This window comes from Trichosurus vulpecula, chromosome 1 (assembly GCF_011100635.1).
Source record: "Trichosurus vulpecula isolate mTriVul1 chromosome 1, mTriVul1.pri, whole genome shotgun sequence".
Classification (NCBI taxonomy): Eukaryota; Metazoa; Chordata; class Mammalia; order Diprotodontia; family Phalangeridae; genus Trichosurus; species Trichosurus vulpecula.
Genome location: NC_050573.1, coordinates 494,145,423 through 494,168,836, shown reverse-complemented (window position 1 = coordinate 494,168,836; position 23,414 = coordinate 494,145,423). Strand labels below are relative to the sequence as shown.

The following is a 23,414-nucleotide window of genomic DNA, read 5'->3' as shown; positions in this document are numbered from 1 at the left end:
AAACCACTCTGGTATCTTTACCAAGAAACCCCAAAAAAGTCCTGAAGAATCTGAAACAACTGAATAACAATAATAAAAAGTAAGTGTCAGATGTCAGGCTCAGAACAGAACAGCTTAACATTGTTTAGGAATATTCTAAGGTTGTTTGAGTCTAGATCTATTATTACATCTATACAGATAACCTAGGAACTGAGGGATGAAATGTCACCTGCCCAGGCTTGGTCTCACAGCCAGTATGCGTCAGAAGCAGGACTTGAAACTAGGCTGAACTGACTCCAAAGGTCAACTCTCAATCAATCCAATACACAAGACCTTATAGTGCAAATCATGTTGTGACAAAACATAGAGAACCAGGAAATTCTTTAGAGAAATACAGTCTTAAAAAAAACCCAACTCCTAAATGCTATTGACTAGTACCAACTTCCCTGGGTAAAAAGAAAGAAGGAAGGATAGATGAATGGGCAGAAGGAAAGAAGACGCTGGGAAAGACGATGACTGTAATAAGGAATTCCTGGTGACACAATACCTCATGACTCCCAGATCAGTATCAGTATCAGTATCTCTCACTCAAGTGCCTAATTTTCCTTTTTTGAATTTTAAAATTTATTATTTTAAACATTCTTTCTTCTAAAATTTTAAGTCCCAAATTCTACCCCCCCAGCCCACTGAGATTGCAAGCAATATGATATCAATTATACATGAGAAATCATGCAAAAAGTATTTCCATATTACAAAAAGAGGAAGAAAAATTAAGAGTCCTTTGGAATTGTCTTAGATCACTGTATTTATCAGAATAGCCAAATCTTTTACAGTAGATCGTTATTACAACATTGCTGTTACTGTGTACAATGATTTCCTGGTTCTACTCACTTCACTTTGAATCAGTTCATATAGGTCTTGCCATGTTTTTCTGAAACTACCCCACAAGTAATTTCTTAAAGCACAATCATATGCCACAACTTATTCAGCCGCTTCCCAACTGATGAGCAGCCCCTCAATCTCTAATTCTTTGCCACCACAAAAAGAACTGCTATAAATATTTCTGTACATTTAGAAGCCCTTTTCCTTTCTTTTTTATCTCTTTGGGATACAAACCTAGCAGTGGTGGTACTGCCGAGTCAAAAGGTATGCCATGTTTTATAGCCCTTTGGACACAGTTCGAAACTATTTTCCAGAATGGTTGGACCAGTTTGCAACTCCACCAATAGTGCATCAGTATCCCTATTTCTCCCTTGGACCAGTTCACAACCCCACCAATAGTTCACTAGTATCCCTATTTCTCCCTCATCCCCTCCAGCATTTATCATTTCTGATACGTGTGAGGTGGTATCTCAGTGTTGTTTTAATTCGCATTTCTTTAATCAATAGTGAATTAGAGCATTTTCTTAGGACTACAGATAGCTTTGATTTTCTCTTCTGAAAACTGCCTGGTTCTTTGACCATTTTATCAACTGGAGAATGGCTCTAATTTTTATAAATTTGGCTCAGTTCTACACGTACTATATTTTTGAGAAATGAGGTTTTTAATCAGAGAAGCTTGCTGCAAAAAATTTTGATAATGATTTCATTGTCTATGGTATCTTTTAGCAAAATTTAGTTTCCCTGATAATTCCTTTTGATTAGGTCCATTTTTCCTTTTGCCCTGTCTGAGATCCTGATTGCTATCCCTTCCTTTTTTAACTTCAGCTGAAGTATAATAGATTCTGTTCCAGCCATTTATTTTAACCCTGTATGTGTCTTTCTGTTTCAAGTGTGTCTCTTGTAAACAACATATTGTTGGATTCTGGTTTCTAATCCATTCTGCTACCTCCTTCTAGTTTACGGGTGAGCTAATCTCATTTACGTTAACAGTTATGATTTCTGTGTATTTCCCTGTATCCCTTTATATTCTGTTTCTTCCTCTCTTTCTATCCTGTCCCTCCTCAAAAGCCTATTTTGCTTCTAACCACTGACTCCCTTAATCAGACTCCCCACCCTTTAATATTCCTTCACCCCTTAGCTCCTTGCCTGACTTTCTACTGGAAACTTCCACATGGACAGTTCATCAGCAGCTCAAACCTAACAAACCTCAAATTAAGCCTCTTCCAAAGTTCCTTCAAGCTCTAAATCTATGATTCTTTTATTCTTTCCATGAATGTTTCTTTCCACCACAACTGTTCCTTCTGGTTTTTTGATCTTTCATTTAGACCACCATTCTCTCAATTATCCAGGATCAAAACCATACTTTTGTCTTTCCTGATTGGAGAACATCGATGAAAATTTTTACTGACTCCCCTAGTTGTTTGTATTCTCCTGGTCCTTCAAAATTAATTTGTATTTATGTATTTTGTACATTTTGTCAGCCGGTCAACAAGTATTAACTAAGTACCAACTGCATGCCAGGCACTATGCTAAGAACTGGGGATGCAAAGAAAGACAAAGACAGTCTGTGCCTTCACTCAAGCAGGGGAGACAATATTTGAGCTGAGTCTTGAAGGAAGCCAGAGCATTCCAAGTACAGAAGGCATAAAGATGAGAGATATAGTGTCTTGCTGAAAGAACTACAAGTAGATCAGTGGGGTTTTTGTAGGGTTCAAAGAGCGGAGTAAAGTATAAAAAGACAGGAAATTTAGAAACAGGACGGGTTATGAAGAGCTTTAAATGCCAGAGGAGTTTATATTAGATCCTGGAGGTACATGGGAGCCAGTGGAGATCCTTGAGCAGGGAGGTAACACAGTCAGACCTACACTTTAGAAAAATTACCTTGGCAGAAAAGAATGGGCATGTATTGTAGTGTGGAGAGATTTCAGGCTGGAATATAGGCTAGAAGTCTACAACAGTACATGTAAAAAGTTATAAGGGGCTATATATGATGATTGTGACTGTGTGAGTGGAGATAAAAGACATATGAAAGAGTATCATTAAAAGCAATCATTTGCTGGGAGAGAGGGTTGCGGGCAGCACTGGAGGTTTGATGTGAAGGTCTGAACAACAACTGTGGGGAGTGCGACAAGAATTAAAGAGGAAAGAATAAAAGCATTGCCACATGACAGCTGAGGACCCAACTGGAATGAGATTATGTTCATTTAAAGTAGGTCCTACTGTCACATTTTTGTGACTTATGCTAGCAGCATTCACCACCTCAGAAGTAGAAACAAAAAAAAAGGTGAGGGGAGGGAGAGGATGTGGCAGCTAGGTGGCACAGTGGATAGAGCTCTGGTCTGACATCAAGAAGACTCATCTTCCTGAGTTCAAATCTATCCTCGGACATTTACTAGCTGTGTGACACTGGGCAAGTCACCTAACCCTGTTGGCCTTGCTTTCCTCATTTGTAAAATGAGCTGGAGAAAGAAATGGCAAACTATTCCAATATTTCTGCCAAGAAAAACCTAAATGGCATCAGGAAAAATCAGACACAACTGAAAAAATGATTCGATAACACCAAAAGGAGATGGTAGAGGGGTGACCCAGGGTGATGGTTAACAGAGCACAAATAAGGGATAAAGAAGAGGATTTCGGGGGGAGGACAGTGCACTGTTGAAATGTTCAAGACTAAAGGAATGAAACTGAGGCCAGAGAAGGAGTTACAGACTGCAAGAACAGGGAATGGAGAGACTGATGGCTGAAGTGAGGATATGTACAGGAGAAATGAAGCAGTAGGAGGACAGAAGGACAAAAGTAAAATCATGAAGACAACCGCTTTGGATGAAGATGGGGTAGAGAGGAGACACAAGTCACAAGAGCTGGGAAAGGTATTTCAGGGGATGTCAGTGTGAATGTTAAAAGTAAACAAAAATATGCATGGCCATCTTTCCTTTCGCCATTAGCTCCTTCCCACATGATACATCCTTACTACTCACTGTCTTCTTGATGCCTTACTGCCACCATCATTCTACTGAAATGGTTCTTCCAAAGGTCATGCATGGCATACTATCCAGTAAAGTTAATAAATATTTATTAAATGTCTACTACCTGCCAGGCATTGTGCTAAGTTCTGACTTTTTTGAGACCCCATCCTCCTTGATTTTTCTCTTCATATAATCTGACATCATCACTCACTTCCCCTTACTCAATACTCTGCTGTCCATGAGTATGGGCCTCTGGTTCATGCTTCTCCCAACCCATTAAGGAGCATATTCTTCAAGGAGTCATCCTCAGCCTTCTTCTCTTTTCATATTCTCTCACTTGGCACCCCCATTGCTCCCAAAGCTTCAATTACCACCTCTAAATCAGGTGACTCTCAAATGCACCTCAATAACCCTGATCTCTCTTTGGACTTTTACAACTCCACCACCAGATAACTGTAAGGCATTTCCACCCAAACATCCCACAACCAAACCTTAAACTCAGCAAGTCCAAAATTGAGCTTATCTCCATAAGATTATCAGATCTGGCCATGCTAATTCTTCCCGCTCAAAAATTTTCAGGGGTTCCAGAATGCATTGTAATTAGGTAATTAGGGTGGGACTTTTTTACTGTTTTTTCTTTTGGAGCTCTTAGGTAATGTACCTTTGATGAGTCTGGCCTTTGTTTCTCTGATTAAATCAGGAATCTGATGACCTGCTTGCATCAAGGGAAAGCCTAGTTCACATAGGTTTGAGGTGCATGGTTGTGACTCCCTTTGTCCCTGAACAGGGTATATAAACTCAGCAGTTAGCGTTTTGCTTGAGGGTCTCACTCACTGGAAGAGTGTTGTGTGATTTGACCAGACAAGACTCTGGGTAGCCATTGTTAAGAAGCCCCCAGCTTTGAAAACCCAGATGTTGGTGCCTCTCTCTCTGGTAACTATGTAATTCTTTGGTCAGACAGCTAGAGGTATGTCTGTTGACAACTGTGTGTATTTGCCCTGTTTATATTGTCTCTGTAATTTCTGTTTCTATTTGCTCTGAAGTTCAGGGTGCTGGCTTTTCCTCCTGAACTAAGTGAAAAGTATACGTATGTCTAGTTAAAGTGAGATTGTTAACCCCTTAAAGTTGCTTTCCTTAGAAAAGCAGATCAAAGAATCTGGTGTTATTCGTCTTTCACCCCCCACAACAACTGCTAGCAACATTGGCTTACTGATTTTGGATTATTGCTACTATATCAAATTGGGGGCATTCGTCCTTGGATTTGATCCTGGAGTCTAAATAAATGTTATACTTCCTCTGCCTTCTACCTAGAGAATTCCTTATACTTTGCAATTCCGAACCACTCAGGCATGTCTATGTCCTTCTCCAAGGTCATGAATTTTGCCTTACCACTCACTATATGCCTTCTGAATACTTTGCCTGACACTCAAAATCCTCTCCAAATTGGTGCCACTTGACTTTTCCATTCTTAGTTCACATTGCTCTCCTCCATACACTCTATGCTTCATTCAAACTGAACTACTCTTTGAAGGTTATGCTACAAAACAAAATTTCTCGATCAACTGGTTCCATGCCCTTGTGTTGTTCACTATACCCCAAAGAGCTTCCAATCTCCTACTCTTCAGAGACTGGAATAATAGAGGCAAAGATGGGTGATGATGTAAAAAGACTCCAAAGTACAGAGAGCTTCTGAGAAATGACTTTGATTTTCCCAGCAGGCACTCAATTAGCACTTATCCTTTAAAGCCCAATTCAAATGTTCCTTCTCTCCATGAAACTTTCCCTGATCCATTCCCCACAAACTGCATAATGATTTCCCTCTAAAACCTCATATGGCATTTTGTTATATTACTCTCTAATACACTGCCCATGTAATTCATATATTATAATTATCTGTATCTTATTATTCTCCCAACTGGACTGTATGAGCAAAGGAGCAATATCTTATCTAAACTCTTGACCTCATCATCACCTAGCAGTACAATGTTGTACACACGGAAAGGACTTAATAAATGTTTGTTGAATGAACAGTAATACCATGTTCCTAGTCACCCAGGTTTTCACCTCATTCAATCTTCCCTCACCCTCATATCAAACCAGTTTCATATCCTGTTAATTCTATCTCTATTATCTCTTTGCGTGTTGCTTTCCACTTCTACTGCCAAGCCTCTCGTTCCTAATCACCTCTTACACACACCACAAATAATAGCTTTATAAATTAGTCTACCAGTGCTGAAATAATCTTGCTAATGCAGAGGTATAACCACAGTACTCCCTTGCTCAAAGACACTTTAATGGCTCCTCATTACCTACAAGATAAAACACAAACTCCTTGACCTTAGATTCAAAACTCTTCACAACCTGAGTCCAACATCCCTTTCCATCCTCCCTACTCTGGAACGGCCTTAACTCATTGAATGTGGGGAGTTTTTCATTGTGTGTATATTTGCTTCCCGGTAGCTATCCCACTGCCTCGTGCATAGTCAGCCCTTAGTGCTTACTGCTTGATTACTCTTTTACATATAAGTATTCCCAGTGCTAAGATTTGCACATAGTAGCACTGAATAGATAGTTATTCAATTGAATGACAGCATGTTCTATTTTCTCTCATGTTCCATCTGCCTCCTCTTGCCAGAAAACCTTTTTTCTCCTCAAACACAAAGCATCCTAGGTGAGGTGAACCTAACAGCCAAGTGAAACTCAATTATCAGGCACTGACAGTCAGAAATCAGACAAGATAATACTATATGACCTCCCAAACAACTCTAGTACCTCTGCTATTTCCCTAAAAAAGAAAAAGAAGTCAAATCTAGACCTAGGAGATGGAGCAGGGAACGCAAAAGGAACAATTAAGATGTTTACTTTTTCTCAACTTGCCACACCTACTTCCTCAGTGTTTTCTTATCAGGTGCGTCTTATTCTCTTCCCTAAAAGTATTTCCCAAAGGTATTCTGGGTCTTCTTCCAAGAGATTCTTAAGTTTTTATCCCAAAGATCAGAATGTGACTGGCCGTAATGCCACAATTACGCTAGATTGATTGCTTAGAGGCTGCCCCTAACCAAATTCTGCCTTTAGCAAAACCTATGACCAACATGTAGTGAGCCAAACACTTACTAAGGATGTGACTTTGATGGTGTCTAAAAAAGACTTAGAAGTCTAGACAGAATACCAAGGTTCAGAATTCCCATTGCTGCTTTTAAGAAGAGGCATGTCTATACTAAATAGCACTCAAAACACAAAGATGAACTCTAATAGAAGACAGAAAGTACAATACTGCTTCAGGAATATTTCTTTAAATGAAGGTTATGCATTAGGTGAAACTGCTATGAAGAAGCTATTCTTTTCAAAGTCTAATGATTTAGAGGGAGGAAAAAAAATGAGAAAATTTTCATTACCTTCCTTCGCAAATATCCATCTTCAGTTGCAAGAAGTATAAGTGCCTATGAAGCAAATTTAGAAGTAATATTTAAATTAAAACAAGCAACAGAGACCTGATAAGGCAAGAACAAAATCTGTACATTTAAAAACCAACATAACTGTAGCAATATTTTTCTAACAATATGAAACTGTCCTTGCATAAGTTTGTGGATTTTACACAGTTATCCTTAAGACTATTAACACTCTTACCTTAAAGCCACCTTTGTTTTTGAAATACTTTTTCTAGTTTACCATTTTCCTCTTCACTCTTCTCATTTCTTATTATACCTTTTTCTTCTATTCTTTAAGTCTTCTAAAAATGGAATGGCTGTTGGATGGTTAGCAGTTGGATGCTGCCCTTTTCAATAATATTCACCACTACCTTTCCCACGTGAACATTCCCTTTCTTTTAATTTTTATTTGTTCATTCGATATCTTTTTTTTAAATGGAAGCATTATTTATGGCATGACAATTAAAGAGTGGTACGGGATGAATGTCAATTTAGTCCAATCCATACACCTGAAAAAAAAAACTTAATAAAATATATTCAAGAAATGGTGACCCAGCCTTTGTATGATGACTTCCAATGAGGAGGAACCCATCACATCTTGGAACCACATTTTACTTCTGGATGGCTCTAATGTTTAGGAAGTTTTTTTCCCTTATCTTAAGCTTTAAAGCTTTTACCTATTGGTTGTTTTTCAGCCCTCTGGGGCCAAAGAATAAGTTTAATCTTTCTTCCATGTGCTAGCCCTTCAAATACTTAAAGACAGCTATCATGACCCAGCCACTAAGACTTCTTGAAGTTAAACATTCCCAGATTTTTGAACCCAAGCCCTTTTACTATCCTCGTTGTTCTCCGGCTTATCAATCTGTCCTAAAATATCAGGTCTAAAATGAAACTTTAGATGTGGTCTGACCAGGGCAGAGTGCAGGAGAATTATCACCGCCTTATTCCTGGAAACTATTCCTCTGTTCATTGCCAACTCAGATCACATTAGGTTTTTTTTGGCTGCCCTCTATAATTCTGTTGATTCCTACTGCATTTCAAGTTCTTTAAAACTTCCCAGATCTTTTTCAGATGAACTACCAACATCTCCCCAATCTTGTTCTTGTGAAGCTGATCTTTTGACCCCAAGTATAAGGACTACATTAATCCTCATCTGTATTCAATTTGGCCCAATGTTCTACGGTGTCCAGATCTATTTGAATCCTGACTCGGGCATTCAGTATGTTAGCTTGCCCTCCCAGCTCTGTGTCATCTGAAAATTTGATAAGCATGCCATCTGTGAAGTCTGCTGTGAACCTAATTATTCACTTTAAGAATCTTTTAACCAAATTTCTAATAGAATCCACTGATGGCAAGTTTGCTTTCTCTACCGTTATAATTAAAAATCAATACATATTTTGATGAGCCAAGCAGTTACTTTTTGAAAGTTAAACCACTTGACCAAAACCATACTGAACTATATTTCATTTTTAGCATACTAAAGCCAAGAGCAGGGTGCTTATACAAAAGGTACTTCCTGAAGAGGCAGGGTTACCTCTTGCTCCCTCTCAGGCAGCTAAAAAGAAGTCATTTTTATTACAGAGAGGAGAAGTTCTCCTAAGAATCATCCTGGCCATACTATGCCCACTAAAAATGTCAACAACCTAAATGACCTAAGAGTAAGCATTCCTGAGAAGCAGCATGCCATTGTGGATAAATGGACAAATCCTAAAGAGTCTGGAAGATCATGGTGTGTGTGTTCTTTACATTGGTGAGATCATTAGTCCCAAGAACAACAAATATTTATATCCTGATATGAGCTGAAAAAGTAAAGGTGACTAGTCTGTGAAGACAAACTCAACTTGGCCTAAGCATTCTTTCATATACAGTTTTTGGTTTGTTTGGTTTTTTTTGTCAATTACTGACAGCACATACAAGACTGGTGGGTAGGTACTCAATAAAGCAGGACAATACATGGATATGTATGCAGCCTGTCTAAAGAAAGACATCTAATAACATTGGTCTCTTAGCTAATTGATTTCACAACAGATTTTATCTCTGTAGACTAGAAAACAAATTCTCCCTTCCAATAATGACACTCTAAATAATGGTTCAGGATGAACTGCACATTGACTCATCTATATTAGTCAAAATTGCCTTAGACAGTAGGCACAAAATTTAAAAAATAAAACATCAGTAAATACTGGAAGAGATGTATGACTGCACAATAAAAGAATTAGAGCCGTAAGGAACCTCAAAGGCCATCTAGACTAACCCCCTCATTTGACAGATGAGGGAATAGAAGATCAGGATCACACACAACTAAAAAGTGCTGAAGGCGGGATGTAAACCAAGTTCTTCCTAACTCTATGTCAAACCAGCCATGTTTATTCCTTATTCTGCAGATAGAATTTTTTAATTATCTATAAGCAGGTTAGCTGCCAAGTAGGACCATGATACAAAATCTTGGAAAAGGGCAGAAAGGGTTCAACAGCCCCATGAAGATGCTAGAAGAGATTCACTTATAGTGGCACACATGATAGTTGGTTCTCTCTCTCTTTTTCGCAAGATCCAAAAGGAATATAGTTAGCTCCAGCATCTGGCCAATACAGCAAGAGACATACTTACTAAAATTGAATATAGATGAGAGAAATGGTGGCAGAATGAGAAAAGAAGAATTTTGGCAATTAAAACAGAGCAAACTTCTTCCATTTGGTACATAAATGCGCACAAATATCAGGTTGTCCAAGTTCAGCTGTGCCCATTGTAACACCAAGATAATGTCACTATTTTTATTTCATGCAAAAAACACTAAGGTATAAAAGTTCATCGATAATTTCATAGCTTTCAATTGTTACTTTTCAGTCATCATCATCATCATCCTTGCAAGCATCACCTTCAGACGATGTACCAGAGGGTACCAAAGTGCTAACATTTTTTAAAAAGTCATGTGGGGAACAAATGACTTTGTTAAGTTATGCCTATCTAGGTTTTAGATCTGCATTCTTTCAACACAGGAGCACATGGTCCTTATTATCTGGATTGCTAGTGATGGCCTTCATTTATGGCTTTCTGTGGGGTTTCTGTGTTTGCCCAAAGTAATAATCAAATATAATTAGACTATTCAATTTTCTTCAAGGTTGGGAGTACAAAGGAAAAGGTTACAGATAAACTAATAGTAATTTTAGAAGGGCAAAATTGATTTCTGTTGGCAAATCAGGCTGATTAACATAATCTGATGAATTACCACATGGGACTACAAATCAGAAAACTGAAAAAAAAAAAAAAACCAACTACCATTTGTCAAATCACACCCTGTCAGAAAACTGAAAAAAAAAAAACCAAAAACACAAAAAACTACCATGTGTCAAATCACACCCTGTCACTGTCACCTCTAAGAAATGGCAATTAAATATGACCACACTCTGTGACAGGAATCCAGAGAGACAGGAAAATCCAAATGATGATGAGGAGACACAGAATCAAATAGGCTGTCTTTGAAGCATAATAATTGATGATTAATAATAAATAATAATAAATTGTATCTATATTATACTTAGCGGCAGTGTACTATGCTGGAAGGAGTACTGGACTTAGGAGTAGGAGAATCTGGATTCAAATCCCTTATTTGCCACTTGCTACCTATGTGACCATGGGAAGGCACTTACATTTATGGGCCTCAGTTTCTTCATCTATAGAGGGAATTAACCTCTGAGGCTATTTCCAGCTCTAAAATTATAATTCTATGATAGAATACTTTATAGAATACTTTTCCAAAACATTTACATGATCTCATTTGATTCTCACAGCTATCCTGTGATCTAGGGGCTCTTATGGCAGCTACGTAGGTCAGTGGATAGAGCACTGGTTTGGGAATCAGGCTTCCTAAGTTCAAATCTGGCCTCAAACACTTACTAGCTGTGTGACCCTGGGTAAATCACTTAACCCTGTTTGCCCGAGCTCCTAATCTGTAGAATGAGCTGGAAAAGGAAATGATAAACCACTCTAGTATCTTTGCCAAGAAAACCCCAAATGGGGTCATGAAGAATCAAATACAACTAAAAACCAACTAAACAACAATAAAGGTACTCTTATAAGCTCTATTTTACAGATAAGGAAACTGAGGCTTAGAAAGGCTGAATGACTTAATCAATGTCGCTATAGTAGCAATTTAGATTTGAAGATCTTTCCCACCCATTAAGAGGCCATGTAACCTGCTTATATCACAGGAAGCCTAAGGCACATGTGGTGGAAGGAGCTTTCTGACAGGAAAAAGAAGTTATGTCACAGGAAATGTTGAGTGAAAGAGAGAGAGAGAGAGAGAGAGAGAGAGAGAGAGAGCGAGCGCACAGTTATGGCTGCTAATGGCTGTCGTCATAATTAGAGCTGAGCAGACTGACTTAGCTGTACTGGGAGTTTGTTTCTGGGAAGGTGAGGCTCCAGACTGTGATGTTATACACTGAATGCTTTACTACTCTGATAGACTGGATAAATGGCTTGTGGGATATGGTTCTTTGGTGTCTGAATAAATAGTTTACCTCTTCTACTTTCTATGTGGAGAGTCTCGTATACTTTACAATACAGAACCACACAGACATTTTGACAATTATCATCTACGTTGTTATTTATTGCCTTACTGACACAGTCATATAACTAATAAATATATGAGCAAGATTTGAACCCATTTTTTTGATTCCAAGTCCAGCATTACACCATGCTGCCTCCAGAAGTATCTGTGAGAAACTTCTCAGGAAATCATCATATATGACTGTGGAGTTAAATGACCCTAAATCACTGGATAAATTAGCTACATGGGGGTCCCAGAGTTAAATGAGAGGCCATTAATAATGATGATGATGATGGTGGTGGTGGTAGTAACAACAGTAAAACAGTAATAATGGCTGGAATTTACATAGTATGTTAAGGTTTGCAAGGCATTTGACCTTCACAACAACCCTGTGAGTTAGGTGCAATTATTATCCCCAATTTACAAATTAGGAAACTGAGGCAGACAGAGGTTAAATGACTTGCCCATGGTCACACAACTGGTAAGTGTTGAAAGTTGGATTTGCATTTAGGTGTTGGGCCTAGTACTCTATCTACTGTGACATCTAGATGCTTCTAACTTAGAAGGGTGTATTGGCAATTAAGTTGGTACTTTCTTACTGTTTTAGAATGATTAAGTGTCTTTGATTGAGCCTTACTAGGTGCAAAGCCCCAGGCCCAAACCCCTATCTACAAGCTTCTAAGCCTATGTGGGTGTGAAGCCTTCAGGGTCCTAAGGGGAGTTGCTAAGATCAGAGTCAATAGCAGGAGCCTGAGTTCTGGTAGCTTAGATGACGTTAGAGTGAATAAAAAGAGAGGACAGAGTTATTTGCTTGGGGCTGTCACTCTTGGAGGTGTATTGATGTGGAGACTCTGGGCAGCTGTAAATTAAGAGTCCTCCAGCTTGTACACCTGGATGTGTGGACTTTGTTAAACCCTGGTAACTATGCATTGAGATTTCAATCAGACAAGGTCGTCTGTTGATGTCTGTAATTTGTTTGTATTTGCTCTGAAGTTCAAGGTGCCCGCTTTTTCCCCTGACCTAAGTGAATGATATTTGTATGTTCCATTAAATTGAGATTGTTAACCCCTTAACATTACTTTCCTTAGTAAAGCAGATCAAAAGAACCTGTGTTGGCAGTGTTCTTGTTGTTGGGCTTGTGTTGGTCTTTCACCCCCACAGCAGCTGCTAGCTGAATTGTTGCAACAAAGGGTTTTTTGGAATTTAGGGTCCAGTAAAGAAACTTAGAGGAAGCCTTTAGAATATCTTATTTTTTAAATGAAGCATGGAACATAAGCTCTTTTAAAAGGTGCTCTATCCAAACTGTATATTTCAAAAATGTTTCTTTGTCTGAATCTGCTTTTTTTTTAAAGGAAGGAAGGAAGGAAGGAAAGAAGAAAGAAAGAAAGAGAGAGAGAGAGAGAGAGAGAGAGAGGGAGAGAGAGAGAGAGAAAGAAAGAAAGAGAAACAAAGAAAGAAACAAAGAGAGAAAGATAAAGAAACAAAGAAAGAAACAAAAAACAAAGAAAGGAATCAGCCTGTTTAGTTATGCCTGTCCCCAGTCTTTTCTGACCATGGATTCCAACAGAACCAATTCCTCAAAAGTCCATAATTCATATGACAGACCACAGTATTAGGCTGAAATCAACAAGACAAGATGGAACCAGTAATAAACTCAAGATGTGCATTTAAAGGTCAACTGCAACAACTATGAAATATGGACAACTTGGCTGGCAGCAGTTGATGTGGAGAGAGATCTGGGGAATTTGGTTGACCAGAAGTTTAATATATGTACCAATTGTATAATGTGGTTACTTAAAATGCTAATGCAATCTTAGCGCACATGAACAATGTGCAGATGACAGGTATGGCCCCACTGTGCCCTGGACCAGTCAGACCACACTGCAAGTACTATGGACAGTTCTGAGCAACATATTTTAGGAAGGACAGTGAAAAACTGAAATGTGTTACAATGGGGCCAATTATGATGGTAAGACGTCTGGAAACTACTGCATAATAGGGCACGATTGAGGTAAATAGATATGTATGGCTTGGAGAAGGCCAAGAGGAGAGGCAACAAAAGATATCTGAAGGGCTGTAATGGAGAGGGAGTAAACTTCTGTGTTGTTGTAGGAGGTTGGATCAAAGCCAATCAATTAAAATTGCAAAGAAATTCAACATAATGAAGAATTTTCTGATGAACTTCCCAAAGTAGAACAGGTTATTCCAGGGGGTAGTTACTTAAGGCTCAGTTTCTTCATCTGTAAATTGAGAAGGCTGGACTGGGTGATCCTTACTAATATCCCTTTAACTCTATATAGTATAATCCCTCGAGGAATTTTAGAAGAGGATGGAATTCTACATAACAAGGATTATGTGGAAGAGACTCCTCACTCAGAGGGAGGTTGAAGTAAATGATCTCTGAGGTCCTTTCCAGTCTATAACCCTGATCCACCCACCATATACAACTACAGAACTATAAGCCATGAGACCCATGTCTGTGCTTTGAGGAGTGATTCAACTTGGCATTCATCATCTCATTCATGAAGTCTTCCTTGCAGAAAAGCTAACAAGTTCCAAGATTCACTCCTAGAATGAGGTGTTAAGATTAAAATCAGTGAAATAATGGAGTCAGCTACACTGTCAATCTAGTTGCCAGGCTGGACATTTCTGCATGCACAAATGAGGAATATGTTTCCAAACCTGCCTATTCCATATTGTTCTGCAGTGAATTAAGCTATCTTGAATTTAAAAGACTGCAAAACCAATTTTAAGTTGTCTGCTACATAAGTGTCCTTATATGTGGCTATGGATTCAATGATCTGTATGATAATCCTGTATGACCAAGGAATCTGCCAATTCACCACAATCCAAGTGACGCTTTCTGTAAGGAAAATCAATCAGCTGCTGACAAAAGAGACAATATATAGAGAGGGAGCAGGTGGGGTTGTAGGAGGAGTTGTAGGTGAATTTTTAATACACCCTTATCATGTAATTATTGTCTCTCAAGTATATTCCCTTCCCCACTTCAAACAACTCCCATCAGAAAAATCCATCTAAATTCTCAAATAAGCTGCCAGAACAAAATAAGAAAACAAAGAGATACAATTGCTTGGAGAAAGGTGATGGGAGTTGGCCACCTCCTCTTTTTTTTTTTTTGTATGCTGATGAACTACAGAGAAGCGGGCCATTAGCTCAACTTCATCTGATTTGGAGCAAAGTATTCATTGCAACAAAAATTCTACTACAAAACAAGCAGTATGTCTCACGGAGTTAATCATAATGGGATGTGATACATATGTAATAATATAAATGTAATATAATATATATGTAACAGAGACAGAAATTTATCTTCTTATATTCAGATTTTGGTAAAACAGACTAATTCGTACTCTATGGGGGCTGACTGGGAAGGCTAAGGATTTAAAACTAACCACTTATAAGTTACAAAACATACAATCCACATAAAGGTAAGAGAGTCAACAATTTTATATGATTTAAAATACATCAACCTGATATGTTCACTTGGATAGTAACTGTTGGTACCATAGCATTTACATTTTGTTTTGTAGTACTAAAAAGAACACTAGAATAATTTTTAAATACTGCACAGAAAACATAAAAATACATTACCTTGTTTGTTCTTGCTGCAATGTGTTGGGATCAGGTATAAAAAATCTTACTCGAAAATTCAGGGTACAGGGGAAAGGTCCTACAACATTTTTCAAAAAGAAATTATATTTTTCCATTTTTAAAAATGCAAATAAAGTTGTGATTCTTCAATAAGCAATATAAACATTTGTTATACTACATTGCTTGGTTCCTTCCATACTCACAAATGAGTTTGTTTCAAATGCTAAGTGCATACAATGAATGTAATTTTTAAAAGCTTGAGGCAAAGATACATAAGCTGGTAAAGTGTTTCTACAAGCTTATTCGTTGATGGCCTCTTAAATAAATAATATGGATCTGTGTCCAAACAACTCCCTCTATTCTCTGCATCATTCAAAAAAAGAAAATCCTAAAGATATTCTTAGCATGCAAAATTCTCACTAAGGAAATATAACAGTTCACCCTCACATAGCATTTGACCCTTTCCAAAGCACGTTCACATACATAAATGCATCATCTCATTGGATGTTCACAATAAAACCCTTCAAACACACAAGCCAAGTACTGCTATCTCCATTTGATTCACGAGGAAACAGGGTCAGAGAGGGTGATGTGAAGTGTCTGAGGCCATAGAAGGACCTCATCAGTAGCAGGACCATGATAAAAATCCAAGGCTTCTGCTCTTAAGTCCATGGCTCCTTCCACTATCCTATGTGACAAGCTCCACATTCACAAATATATATGTGTGCATATATGTATACAGGTACATGTGTTCATGTATGTATACATATGCGCACACACAGCAAATAGGAACTTTACCAACATTATCTTAGCTTCAATGGAATACATGACTTTCTTAAATCTGATATTATACATTAGTATCATGTTCAATCGTACAATCTTAATACTGACCTGAAAACGCTCTGCATTGGTAAAATGAATTAGTCAGTATATTTTCTTTTGCTAGATATAGTAGCAGAAGAAAATTTGTTTGCTCTACTAATATCCTGCAGCATTTTCCACAGCTATTCAATACTTCTCAAACCATCAACAAGTATTTATTACATATCCTATATGTGCAGGTAATTCTCCCACCCATCAGCTCTCATCGGCAGTCACCACCCAGTTTACTTAGTCTCACCTCCTCTCACCCGCTTATCTAGTCACTCATTCTCTCACCCACCCATCATCAAACTACTAATTCCTGACTCCTCTTGCCTATTATTCTAATCTTTCCAGCATTGGTATTTCTGAACGTACCCCTTAATCTCAAGTGTACACCTGTATGCCTCTTTATTTCTACAGACACGTACAACATTTCCGGATGTCTAGACATCCGTGAGTAAGCTTATAAGTATGTACAATCCTATAGAAAGGAGGCTCTGAGAGTAGGGCCTGCCTCATTTTTCATCTCTGCAACCTCAGCACCCAGCACAATGCCTAGCACATAGTAGGCCTTTGATAAATACTTGCTGATTGGTTCATGTACTTCGATGTACTAAGTGGACAAATTATGTGTGTGGAGAGAAATCTATCTATATATTTAGCAATGTGTTTATTGAGTACATTTCTGCATGTACGTATATATGCATATGTTAAGGGAATTTCTGTGGAAGCTCTTTTATGTACATAAAAGGGGCATTTTTGAGTTTATCTCCACGTATATGGAGATAAATGATATATACAATCTCCATGTATACACACACATATGTATACATATATGTATTACATATATGAATACATCTATACACACATATAGATTTGTATATACACATATACCTTCGCACGGGCATCCTGTTGGGAAAGGAAAAATAGTCACAATAATGATGATAACAGCTCGCATTTACATTGGCCTTTAAGGTTTGCGAAGCACTTTACATGCCTTATCAAATGATGCTCATGACAACCCTCAGAGGTAGATGTTACTATTACGTCCATTTTACAGATGAGCCAACTAAGATTGAGACCCCAGGGTCGCACAGATACCAACTACAGGATTCAAATTCAGGTCTTCCTGAGTCTAAGTCCAGCACTCTATCCGATGCATAAACCTACTAAAAAGATACTCTAGGTATTCATGCTCTCATGTGCGTATACCACTATTTGTGTAGCTGGGCGGGTGAGCCCTCATCGAGATACACCTATGTTGACAAGCGGGTGTGGGAGTATGAGTGTGCAGAGAGTGGGTAGGGAGAAGGAAAGGGAGTAGTATTACCTATTTCTCCTGCTGGACTAAGAAGGGTTAGTTTGGAGCTTGGTGTCCTTGTTTTCAGTTAGTTATACTCTCTTTCTCCATTTTCCTTCCCCCATCTATTTGCTAACCTCACTCTCCCCCATGAAAACTTGGAATCATTTCCCTCCAGTACATCAGCTCAGTAACTACCCCAGATCAAAAGGAATGCAAATATCATGTCAGAGATAGGCCAATTAGCTTATCAAAAAACATAGCATAGCAATACTAATAATACAAGTAATAATAATAATAATAATATAAAACTATACAAACCTTTGAGTTGTTTTCTAATTGGTTTACTGGATTCAAGCCATCTCTGTTGAATAAGGAAATAAAGTTTTTTTAAATCTTAATTTTTAAATCTTAATAAAAACAACAAAGTTACGGAAAACATTCTACTTACAGGAGAATCCACTGAATCTTCACCATGTTGCAAACCAAAATATTCTTTTTCTGTTATACCCAAGTGATTAAAAGCCATATCCAATAGAACTTGACCAGTATCTTGTTTCTAGAGGAAAGAACAGATTTTTATAAGTTAATTTTGTAAGCATCAAGATTTTATATTTTGTAACCATAATTAGATTTTTTGACAATTTAGAAAAGCAAAGCACTTTTAAAACTTCATTTTTAACCAATGTATTGATTGGTTTTGCTATACCATTCCCCACCTCCACCCCCTTGTTTTAGTCTTTGTTATGGGGAATGGCTCTCTGGGAGACAGACAAAACAGACGCAGACAAAGACAGACACAGACAGACAGACAGACACACAGACACAGACACAGACACAGACACAGACACAGACACACACACACACACACACACTCATGCACTAAGAAATGTGGGTGACGTAAAATCAAAAAATGTCAAAATTCATTTTAAAAATTTAATTTGGAACCTCTGCTGACAAGAGGGGAAAGTAGAAATAGGAAAAAATCCATTGATTACCACCCAGAAGAGGTCCAACAAGGAAAACTCAGAGGAATATTATAGTTAAATACCGAAACCCCCAGATCAAGGACAAAATATTATGAGCAACAAGAAAAAAACAATTTATATATGATGGTACTACAATTAGAATCACACAAGACCCAGTGTTGGCAACACTAAAAGATCACAGGTCTTGGAACACCACATATCAAAGAGCAAAAGAACTGGGCCTTTGGCCAAAAATATCATACACAGCAATGCCAAGCATAATTCCGAATTTAAAAAAATGGACATTTCATCAACTATCAGACTTTTAGGACTCTGTTAAAAAAAAAACAAACAAACAAACCCTGAACTCAACAGAAGATTTGACATACGAGAGCCAAGAGAAATATAAGATACATATCAACGACCAATTATAATGGTCTACGTAAGGATAGAATATTTACCTTTTATGTATGGAAAATGTAAAACCTATGTCTAAGAATGTTACTAATAATTAGGTTGCTTATAAGAAAGAATGGAGTCAATTTCAGTATGATATGACTTTAAAAAGTAAAACTGTTCAAAAACAAATAAAAGAGTAATTATCTTATATAAATGAGGTGCAAGAGGAAGAACCAATACAGAATTAGATGGGGGAGGGGGACTGTTAGTTCTGGAAACCTACTTTCATCAGGAATGGGTTTAAGAGGGGAAAATCCATATACGTTTAGAAGAGTATAAAAGTCTTCTAAATTTAAAAAAGAAATAAAACTCTAAGAGGATAGGGAAGGAGGAGAGGATAAAGGAGGGATCGTTAGAGGGGAGGGTGAGGGAATAGGTTAAAAGGGAGATATAGGAAGGTGTTTAGATTTAGGGGAATGGGAGGATAAGGAAGGGATTCCTGGAATGGGGGTAGGTTAAGTAATAGGAGGGCAAGGTAACAGACAGAAGTAAAGTAGAGGAGTCAGGAGAGAGAGGAAAAAAGAGATACACACAAACATAAAAACAAGATTAGGAGTAGAATCTCTTAGGGAAAGCATATGTTTATATATGTATGCATGTATGTATACATGCATATGTGTATGTATATATTAGTACCGATATATAAATATACCCATGCTCGACTATAGTCTTGGGGTGGTGGGTGGGGGGGGAAGGAGGGGGAAAAAAGAACAAAGTAAAAAGCGTACTGCAGAGAACAAAAGAAAACCTACAAGGAAGCAAAGATGGACAGCCTTCAACTTAATGCACAGTATTTAATATATAGGCTTTCTTGAAATGATATTACACAAGGTCACACAGATGAGTGGTGGAACTCCTAATCCAAAATTCTCTTTTCACTATAGCCCAAATTAATTTTTTAAATTTTTTTAAATTTTAGACAAATGCTAAAACTTAAATACATACTATGAAATGAAAAAGAAACATTATAAACTTAATATAAAATAAGAAAAAAAATATCATGTGCATAGCGAACATAGGAGAGGATTCAAAATATAGTGATAACTTCTCATTTTCATTATCAATTATTAAAGCATTAAAAGATAAAATATGTTGACATTATTCAATACTATACATATATTTTATGTATTTCTGAGTTTCTAAACTTTTTCTCTGTTGTCTACTGGCCTTAAAGCGTCATCTGTGGCTTCCACAAAAAGTTCCATTTAATTTCTTATGCTGGCTCATGATATATCAAAGCTGTGATGGGAAAAGTCTTGATGTGGAAGGAATAATCATATTATCTACAAAGTCTGTCAGGTTTTTTCTTCATTTACGCCAATCTCAATAGCAGATGTGTTCTTATTTCTAAATCATCTAACAGTCTTGTTCATATTTACATGAACACATATGTTTCAGGCTTTCTAAATTTTAGCACAAAAGGTATTACTATTTAATTAATAAGATATTAATATTAAAAATAACTTTTGCATAATAATAAGGCTTCTGACTCAGTCTTCATTTGGTTGTATTCGGAGGTAAAAATCCAACTTTATGCTCTGTTGAGGACAAAATGATGATGATGATAATAGCTAACATTTATATAGCACTTACCATGTGGTAGGCACTGTGCAATGAACTTTACAGTTATCATCTCATTTAATCCTCACAACAACCCCGGAAGGAAGGTGATATTATTATCCCCATTTTACAGATGAAGAAACTGAGGTCAACAGAGGGTAAGTGACTTGTCCAGGGTCATACAACTGGTATGCTAGTAAGTAGATTTGAAGTCAGGTCTTCCTGACTCTACGTCCAGTGCCCCACCTACAACTTAACACTTACACACACACACACACACACACACACACACACACACAAACTGCCTGAGGGATTTCAGTCTTACTCCCAAACTACTTCTACTTTATGTGATATATTCTAAATTTCAAATCAAGAAGCCTGAAACAGTTCCCCTTCCACTCCAAGAAGAGAGATCAAATTTAAAAGAAAGGAAAATGGTCAAAAAAGATGAGCAAAAAACAAACAAAAGAATCTGACCATAGCAAGTTATCATGATAACAGCAAAGATCAAGGCACAAACTCAGAAGAAGACAACAAATATCAAAATATCTATGGGCAAAACCCCAAAGAAAAAGACGAAGTATTTTCGAGCCCAGAAAGAACTCATAGAAAAGCTTAGAAAGGACCTTAAAAATCATATAAGAGAGGTAGAAGAAAAATCGGAAAAAGAAATGAGAATGATGCAAGAAAATTATGAAAAAAGAGTCAACAGCTTAGAAAAGAAAACAACTGCTTAAAAAGTAGAATTGGCCAAATGGAAAAGGAGATATAAAAATCCAGTGAAGAAAACAACTCCTTAAAAAATACAATTGGCCAAATAGAAAAGAAAGTACAAAAGCTAAATCAAGAAAACAGCTCCTTAAAAGTTAGAATTGGGCAAGCGGAAGCTAATAGCTCTATGAGGTATCAAGAATTGATCAAATTCAAAAGAATGAAAAAGAAAACGTAAAATATCTCATGAGAAAAACAAATGACGTGGAAAATAGATCCTGGAGAGACAATGTCAGAATCACTGGACTACCAAAAAGACATAATCAAAAGGAGGACCTGGACAACATCTTTCAAGAAATTATCAAGGAAAACTTCCCTGATATCCTGGAACTAAAGGGCAAAATAGGCATTGAAAGAACCCACCAATCACCTCATGAAAGGGATCCCAAAATAAAAACTCCAAGGAACATTATAGCCAAATTATAGAACTACCAGGTCAAGGAAAAAAAAACTGCAAGTGAGTAGAAAGAAACAATTCAAATATCGCGGAGCCACAATCAGGATTATACAGGATTTAGTAGCTGCAACATTAAAAGATCAGCGGTCATGGAACATGGTATTTCAGAAGGCAAAGGAGCTAGGACTGCAAACACTAATCACTTCCCAGTGAAATTAAGCATAACATATCAAAGGAAAAAAATGTTTATTCGATGAAATAGAAGAATGTTCATGCTTTTATAAAGAAAAGACCAGAATTAAACCAAAAATCTAATTTTCAATATCAAGACCCAAGAGCAGCATAAACAGGTAAAAAGAGAAAAGAAAAATAAGGGAAAAATAAGGATAAAGAGCTTAACTGTTTACAATCCTACATGGGAAGATGATACTTGTAATTCTTAAAAATTATATCACTCACAGTACAGATAGAAAGAACATACATAGACAGAGGGTACAAGTATAAGGTGAATTTGAAGGAATAACATAAAAAATAATTAAGGGATGAGAAAGAAGAGTTCATTGGGTGCAGAAGGAAGGCAGAGGTAAAATGGGGTAAATTATTTCACATGAAGAGGTGCAAAAGATCTATTACAGCGGGGAAGGAGAAGATGGGGGGGTGGGAGATGGGCATAGCTTGAAGCTTACTCTCACCAATATTAGCTCAAAGAAGGAAGAATATACACAATCAGTTGCATACAGAAGTCAATCTTACCCAACAGGGAAGAGCAAGTAAAGGGGGTAGGGGGGTGGGGACTGACAGATGGGAAAGCAGATCAGGGGAGGTAGTAGACATAAGAAAACACTGCTGAGAAGGGAAAGGGTGAAAAGAGAGAACAAACAGGAGGAAAAATAGAATGGAAGGTAATACATAATTAGCAATCAAACTGGGAAAGTGAATGGGATGAACTATCCCACAAAATGGAAGTGGATAGTAAAATGAATCAAAATCCAGAATCCTACAGTATATTGCTTACAAGAAATAACCTGAACTCCACACACACAGAGTAAAGTCAAGGGGCTAGAGCCGAATCTATTATGCTTCAGCTTAAGTTTAAAAAAAAAAAAAAAAAAGAAAGAAAAAGTAGAGGTAGCAATCCTGATCTCAGGCAAAGTAAAAGCAAAAATAGACCTAATTAAAAGAAATAAGGAAGGAAATTACATCTTGCTAAAAGGTACCATAGACAATGAAGCAGTATCAACACTAAATCTATATGCACCAAATAATATAGCATCCAAATTCTTAAAGGAGAAGTTAAGCAAGTTACTGGAAGAAATAGACAGCAAAACTATACCAGTGGGGGACCTCAACTGCCCCCTCTCAGAACTCAATAAATCCAACCAAAAATAAATGAGAAAGAAACTAAGGAGGTAAGTAGAATATTAGAAAACTTAAATATGGGGGGCGGAGCCAAGATGGCGGCTGGTAAGCACGGACTAGAGTGAGCTCCGTACCCGAGTCCCTCCAAAAACCTATAAAAATGGCTCTGAACCAATTCTAGAACGGCAGAACCCACAGAACAGCAGAGGGAAGCAGGGCTCCAGCCCAGGACAGCCTGGATGGTCTCTGGGTGAGCTCTATTCCACACGGAGCTGGGAGCTGGGAGCTGGGAACGGAGTGGAGCAGAGCCCAGCCTGAGCGGC

General features: G+C 37.6%; 1 protein-coding gene across 2 annotated transcripts in view; it reads right to left on the bottom strand.

The window, feature by feature from the left end:
- Window positions 1-23,414, bottom strand: part of PTPN3 (protein tyrosine phosphatase non-receptor type 3) — a 256,929-nt gene that overhangs the window by 136,238 nt on the left and 97,277 nt on the right. For both annotated transcript variants that reach the window (XM_036738284.1, XM_036738276.1), the window contains exons 3-6: window positions 18,029-18,136; window positions 17,899-17,941; window positions 15,414-15,492; window positions 7,223-7,267 (exon numbers count right to left, since the gene is read on the bottom strand). In XM_036738284.1, the coding sequence (XP_036594179.1) occupies window positions 7,223-7,267; window positions 15,414-15,492; window positions 17,899-17,941; window positions 18,029-18,136 (275 nt within the window). The remainder of the gene's footprint in view (window positions 1-7,222; window positions 7,268-15,413; window positions 15,493-17,898; window positions 17,942-18,028; window positions 18,137-23,414) is intronic.